At 36.7% G+C, this 7,467-nt stretch overlaps 1 protein-coding gene across 6 annotated transcripts in view; it reads right to left on the bottom strand.

Moving 5' to 3' along the window:
* The window catches only part of RNF111 (ring finger protein 111), an 87,137-nt gene that overhangs the window by 3,589 nt on the left and 76,081 nt on the right, over positions 1–7,467 (bottom strand). For 4 of the 6 annotated variants that reach the window (XM_023510087.1, XM_023510086.1, XM_023510088.1 and 1 more), the window contains 3 exons: positions 4,848–4,940; positions 3,132–3,227; positions 1,161–1,288 (listed from right to left, as the gene is read on the bottom strand). In XM_023510087.1, the coding sequence (XP_023365855.1) occupies positions 1,161–1,288; positions 3,132–3,227; positions 4,848–4,940 (317 nt within the window). The remainder of the gene's footprint in view (positions 1–1,160; positions 1,289–3,131; positions 3,228–4,847; positions 4,941–7,467) is intronic. The other 2 variants (XM_003784385.3, XM_023510085.1) reach the window with 1 other exon arrangement.

Here is a 7,467-nt window from a genome sequence, read left to right as displayed (position 1 = left end):
GGTTGAGCTATAGGCGCCGAGCCCATTTCTACTTCTATCAGCTGTTTAATATTAGTTTTTGCACACTTTTAGGCTTCTTAATATTTTACAAAAATAGTAGCTAAAAAGAAGTGTTCCAATTATCCTTTAATATATTAGTATATAAAATATATTATATTAATATAAAAGTAATTAACTTTTATATTTATAAATATTCAGTGGAAATACAGTGTCCAAATATCCTTGAAATTATTTTTCTCTTGGTCAATTGAATAGGTATGACGAAATTATCTTTACAAATTAAGGCAACAATATTACCACACCATTGTTATATATGTTTCAGAAACTATATCTTATGGTATCATGTTACATTTTTCAAAAATCAGAAAATAGGAACAAAATAATTACTTAAGAGATTATACAAAGAAAATGCCTAAAATTAATATAGGATTAGCATAATAACATTTTCTAAATCACATAGGTATAAGAAGGAAATAACTGAACAAATTGAGAGGAAATTTAAGGACAAAATCAATTTATAAAAGATGCTATAAAACAAACTGCAGAGAGCTAATCTGGACCTTTTTATTTATTTCTTTATTTAGAGACAGAGTCTTACTTTATCGCCCTCGGTAGAGTGCCAAGGCGTCACAGCTCACAGCAACCTCCAGCTCTTGGGCTTAGACAATTCTCTTGCCTCAGCCTCTCAAGTAGCTGGGACTACAGGCACCCGCAACAATGCCCGGCTAGTTTTTGTTACAGTTAGGCTGGGGCCGGGTTTGAACCGCCATCCTTGGCATATGGGGCCGGCACCCTACTCACTGAGCCACAGGCGCCGCCCTGGACCTTCTTTTAAGCTTTGAAGAATACATTACTATCACTGTCTAGGTCCTCCAAAGCCTTTCAAACTCTCATTCCTGTAAGACAATTTTGACCACAAAATTTCTTTGGCCAAGCCTTGAACTGGGCTAAAATAAGCAGTATATTTCCTGTTCCCATCCTTTGTTGATAATACAGAGACTTTAAACTTTTTATTCTTTCATTCATTGTACCAAACCTGTTCTACATGTCAGAGATTGGCCAAAGGAAATGCCAAGAGTAATCTTTATTTGGTTTCTAGTTTACTTCCAAATAAAATCCCTTTATAGTATGACAATGGATTTTAGGTAATATCTAGTTACCTCACATCTTCACCTTCCTCTAAAATAGACAAACAGATAGTACACTTTTCCTCTGTGTCTTCCTCAGTCCCTTCTTCCCCATCTTGTTTGCAGTGCAGTTTCCTCTGTGAGAACCAATCAGTTGTTACCTTATTAGTAGAGATGACATTATTGAACTAAGTCTGCATTTATTTGAAAAACAAAATAAAACAAAACCACATACCCACCCACACTTATTTCCCAGGTAAAACTGTCATGAACTAAAGGATGAATTAAATTGACTATCATCAAGTATTCTTCTGAGATCCTTTAATAATCAGTTATCAAAAGCAAAATCTATTTTTTTTTTTTTTTGAGATAGTTTCACGTTGTCACCCTCGGTAGAATGCTGTGGCGGCACAGCTCACAGCAACCTCCAGTTCTTGGGCTTAGCCAATTCTCTTGCCTCAGCCTCCTGAGTAGCTGGGACTACAGGTGCCTGCCACAGTGTCGGGCTATTTTTTTGTTGCAGTTTGGCTGCTTTGAACCCGCCACCCTTGGTATATGGGTCCACAGGTGCTGCCCATTTGATTTTTGTTAAAATCAAATTTAACAGAAATTTATTAGTTTGAAGTTTATTACTTTTATCAACAGGATGATACACAATATAAACTATTTTTATCACATCATGAAGATAAATTTATTTTACAAATAAACTTGTTATTTGAAACATTCATACAAATTAAAGTATAATATTTAGCTTGGGCAATTGAAAAGACTTAAATTTAGTGGTAATACCTCATTATTACTCATAGAAAACAGATGAAAAATACAAAGAACAGTAATTTTCATGATTTATTATTTTCTGTATAACATAGACATTGTTGTGGTTCTAAATTATTTAACATGTCTACTCCATTTAACTTCCAGACATTGTATAATATTACAGAAGGAATTGAGGGTTGAGTATAAAAAATATACATCAATAAAATGTGCATCAAAAGAAGGGCCAACTGGGCTGGGTGCAGTGGCTCATGCCTGTAATCCTAACACTTTGGGAGGCCGAGATGGGTGGATTCCCTGAGCTCACAGGTTTGAGACCAGCCTGAGCCAGAGCAAGATCCTGTCTCTAAAAATAGCTAGGCATTGTTGTAGTCACCTGTAGTTCCAGCTACTTGGGAGGCTGAGGCAAAAGAATCACTTCAGCCCAAGAATTTGAGGTTGCTGTGAGCTATGATTCTACAGCACTCTACCAAGGGTGACAAAGTAAGATTCTGTCTCAAAAAAAAAGATAGGCCTACTTAAAAAAATTATGGTACTGCCAGGTGATAGAATACTATATAAACTATTAAAAAGAATGAGTGATCTGTGGATGCTGATATAAATGAAAATGGCAGTGTGCATCTCATCCTCTTTGTATTACTTTTAAAAGTAGAAGAAAAAATGGCCAGGCACGGTGGCTCACACTTGTAATCCTAGCACTCTGAGAGGCAAAGGTGGGTTGACTCCTTGAGCTCAGGAGTTTGAGACCAGCCTGAGCAACAGTGAAACCGCATCTCTACAAAAAATAGAAAAAACTAGCTGGGCATTGTGGCAGATGTAGTCCCAGCTAATCGAGAAGCTGAGGCATGAGGATTACTTGAGCCCAAAAGCTTGAGGGTGCTGTGAGCTACAATGATGCCACGGCATTCTACCCAGAGCAGAAGAGTGAGACTGTCTCAAAAAAAAGAAGAAAAAAAAAATACATTACACACATTACAAAATGCACAAAAATATCTGAATGAATACCTAAGAAATTTTAAACTATGATTTCAGCTCTTTAGAAGGAAAGAAAAGATGTTCAGGATAAGAAACTTCAGAGTATATTATTTTTTACTTTCAAATTTTCTAAAACAGTATGTACTTCTTTAATAATAATGTAGTTGCTAGATTCTACAAATCCCCAGGACAAGAATAAATTTAATAAAAATTTTATGCATTTCAATATTTTAGTTTGATAGACTAAACTCTTACCTTTTTGTATTTATGTGGATATGTACATCTTTCAATTGTCCCCTGGGATGCACCACGATTGACATTTCCTAATCTTTCTTCCAAATGAATCAGTTCCTAAGAGTGAATAACAGCTAGTATTAAAAGCAAGGATGGTTAATGCTTAAATAGTATTGTCAGTATTTTAAAAGCAATAATCTCCAATACTAGGCGGTGCCTGTGACTCAGTGGGTAGGGTGCCGGCCCCAAATACCGAGGGTGGCAGGTTCAAACCCAGCCCCAGCCAAACTGCAACAAAAAAAGCTGGGCATTGTGGCGAGTGCCTGTAGTCCCAGCTACTCAGGAGGCTGAGGCAAGAGGAAACACCTAAGCCCAGTATCTGGAGGTTGCTGTGAGCTGTGTGACACCATGGCACTCTACCGAGGGCGATAAAGTAAGACTTTGTCTCTAAAAAAAAAAAAAAAAAAAAAACCTCTCACACTTATAAAACTCCAATATAAGTGCATTGCTCAAAAACACCTTATATATGATAAAGATAAATGGTTGTTTATATAATTTTTCTTTTTTTTTTGGACAGAGTCTCATTGTGTCACCCTCCATAGAGGGCCGTAGCATCACAGATCACAGCAACCTCTAACTCTTGGGCTTAAGCAATCCTTTTGCCTCAGCCACCCAAGTAGCTGGAACTACTGGTGCCTTCCACAACACCCAGCTATTTTTAGAAATGGGATCTCTCTCTGGCTGGTCTCAAACTTGTGAGCTCAGGCAATCCAACCACATCTGACTCCCAGAGTGCTAGGATTACAGGCATGAGCCACCATGCCCTGCCTATATAATCTTTCTTATATATGATAAGACAAATGATTGTTTATCATCTGTTTCCCTTAACCAACTGAAGTGGTATAGCAAAGTTATCTTTATAAGTTATGGCAAAAATATTACCATGTGGTACTACAGGAGTCAGTAAATATAAGATGAAATCACCCTAGTAAATTAGGGAAGCAAATGAAACAATAATAGTTTAAGTCACCCTGACTTGAACTTCCAAAGTGATATGAAGAAACACAAACAAAACTTTAAATTATATTCAAATGATTTGTTCTTCCTGAAAATTCAAACAAGACATTTAGCTACAAAGTGAATTACTTAGGTTTCTCTTTCTCCACCAATATTTCTCTAAAAATTAAGCTTAGTCAAAATATAATAAATTTTACATTCTTTTATATTATTTTCGTTTACTCTTCTTTAAATACATGAGTCACTTTTGACGTTAAGATTAATATTGCTTATAAATCTTTCTGTAACTCCCTGAAGCAACATCAGAAAACCAGACATTTTATTGCCTTCTGATTCCCAACCACTTTAGCAGTCCTACATAACTGTGAATGCTAATGGCATATATATACCATCTCTGCATTAAAAATACTATGGCAGGCCAGGCGCCCATGCCTATAATCCTGGAACTTTGGGAGGCTGAAGTGGGCAGATCACCTGAGCTCATGAGTTTGAGACCAGCATGAGCTAGAGCGAGACCTCATCTCTAAAAATAGTCAGATATTTTGGTGGGCGCCTGTAGTCCCAGCTACTCAGGAAGCTGAGGCAAGAGAATCACCTGAGCCAACTTGAGGTTGCTGTGAGCTATGGCACCAGGGCACTCTACCGGGGGCAACAAAGTAGACTCTGTCTCAAAAAAAAAAAAAAAAACTGGTAAATATCTTTATTTACTTTATTACATACCTCAAAATTGCCCCTGAAAGGACCTCTGAATGATGTTCCATCCAATCCTGATGAAATGTAACGGATGTGAGGATAGCCTGCCATATCAGGAACCTATTTAATAGAAAAGACAGGCTAAATTAATTAAGAATAGACTTGTGGTTTACTGTGAACATTGAATTCAAGATCCTCTGCTTTCCATTCAACTACTCGTAAACTAACTTCAATCAGTTTATATTATTATAACTGAGCATTCTGTAACAGGGTTAGGTTCCTCTTAAAATATAATCACTTATAACTTTTAAAATACCCAAACTTAACGCCAATGCTCTTAGTAGCACAAATTTGAAAAGACAAAACTTTTCCCAAGATCTTGTCAATTTCAGAGAGCTTTACTTAAACAACATTAACAAATAAAAATGCATATAACTTTCCAACAAAACTTAACTTCAAGATAAAAATTTATTACTTCTTTTCTTCTACCTTCCTAACAACCAAAGTGCCCTATTTTTTTTTTCTTTTTTTGTTTTGTTTTTTTCAGACAGAGTCTCACTTTGTTGCCCTCGGTAGTGTGCGGTAGCATCATAGCTCACAGCAACCTCAAACTCTTGGGCTCAAGAGATTCTCTTGTCTTACCCTTCCAAGTAGCTAGGACTACAGGCACTCGCACCAATGTCCAGCTATTTTTAAAGACAGGGTCTTACTCTTGCTTAGGCTGGTCTCGAACCTGTGAGCTCAGGCAATCTATCAGCCTCGGCCTCCCAGAGTGCTAAGATTATAGGTATGACCTATTTGTTTTATTGCTTAGTTCTATTAGTGAAAATTTTAAGTTATCTAACTTTTTGTTAGGTATAGCCAATCTTCATTTTTTAAGGATTCTGTATTTGTGAACTGGCCTGCAGATGAAAATTTATTTGTAATCCCAAAACGAAAACCTGTGATTTTTACACATTTTAGGGTCATGAGCACAGTGGCCAAAAAGTTAAGTTGCCCAAGATGAAAGTCAGTATTCCAAACTGAGGTAAAACAAGGTTCTGCCTTCTTTTTTGAACATGTGCTATAAACAAGCATTTTTTCTGTGGTCTACTTAGTGCAAAGTTTTTCACATTTTTGTGATTTTAGCCAGGGATTTTGTTGTATAAAATGGCCCCCAAACACAATGTTCAAAGTTCTGTCTAGACATCAAGAAGACTGTGATGTGTCTTATGAAGAGAATAGGTGTTAGATAAGTTTCATTCATTCATGAGTTACAGAGTTGCTAAGAGTTCAACGTTAATGAATCAATAATATACTGTATATTAAGTTGTTTTTAAATAGAAACACACATATAACAAGGTCATATACTCATTAGTTGTTGTGACCAGAGGCTTGCAGTAATTTAACCCTAGGAGTAATGGTTTCTGTTTGATAACTCCATGTATGCAGCAACTGAATAGAACTTAACTACCATGAACATTGAGAGTCAACTGTATTAGAAAAGGGAGATTCTGAGATAGAACACCATTCTTCTATCTTTATAAATAATCTCTAACATTGCTTTTTTCTTTTTTCTTTTCTTTTTGAGACAGAGTGTTGCTCTGTTGCCCCAGCTAGAGTACACTGGTGTCATGATAGCTCACTGCAACCTCAATCTCATGGGGGTCAAGCAATTCTTCTGCCTCAGTCTCCTGAGTAGCTGGGGCTACTCGTCTGTCCCACTATACCCAGCTAATCTTTTCCAATTTCTGTAGAAACATGGGTCTGTGTCCCTCTTGCTGAGACTGTGGTCTGAAAGTCCTGACCTCAAGCAATCCTCCTGCCTCTGCATCCCCAAGTGCATGAGCCCCTGCACCGGGCCTCTAACATTACAAAGTAATCAGCCTCCAATGAATTACAACAATCTTCAAAAGCAGGAGTTACAGCTTTAACAGACAATTCATATGTGGAAAAGAATTTAAAATAAGCAGTAATGTTTAACCTCCTAATAGCTGATTACTTAAATTATCTGCAAAACTTTTCTCATAACCAAGATCAATACTACTCACCAGATAATTCAACCTCCTACACATTTCCAAGGAAATCAGAAAGCAACTCCTGCCTCTGAAATTATCTAAACCAGTAAACTTAGTAGATAAATTCTGGAGGAGTCAAAAGTCATACCAGAATTTCCAACTGCATGGTGGGTCAGTTCCCCTAACTCCTGAATTGATGAAGGGTCAATTGTACTTTTTGACATTATTCTAAGTTTCTCAACTATGCAGCCCAGTTGTCAAAATCCTTTGTTTGAAGTACAGGATTATTATCATTCAAATGTAGTACTGTCATTTTCTTAGGTTTTTTTACTCTCTTGTCATTCTATACATTTTCCCTGAAAATAATTCCCCGCCACAGACTTTAACACTATATACTGACGTATCACAAATATAATTCTAAACATCTTTGGATGTTTTAGTATGCCCAAAACCTAACTCACCTAACCCTTGCCCAAACCCTTCGTCTACAAGTCTCCAATATACTGAATGGCACCACTATATACCTTTGAAGCCAAGCTAGAAATCTGGGAATCATCCTAAATATTACTCAAATGTGTCCTGTTATTTTTATGTCAATTGGTGTTGCGTCTGTTCAGGTATTCATCAATGTTTACCTCTTTTTTTTTTTT

This window comes from Otolemur garnettii, unplaced genomic scaffold (assembly GCF_000181295.1).
Source record: "Otolemur garnettii isolate 467f Iridium unplaced genomic scaffold, OtoGar3 scaffold00011, whole genome shotgun sequence".
In the NCBI taxonomy this organism is placed as follows: domain Eukaryota; kingdom Metazoa; phylum Chordata; class Mammalia; order Primates; family Galagidae; genus Otolemur; species Otolemur garnettii.
The sequence above is the reverse complement of the archived record's forward strand: the minus strand, read 5'-3'. Positions and strand labels throughout refer to the sequence as shown.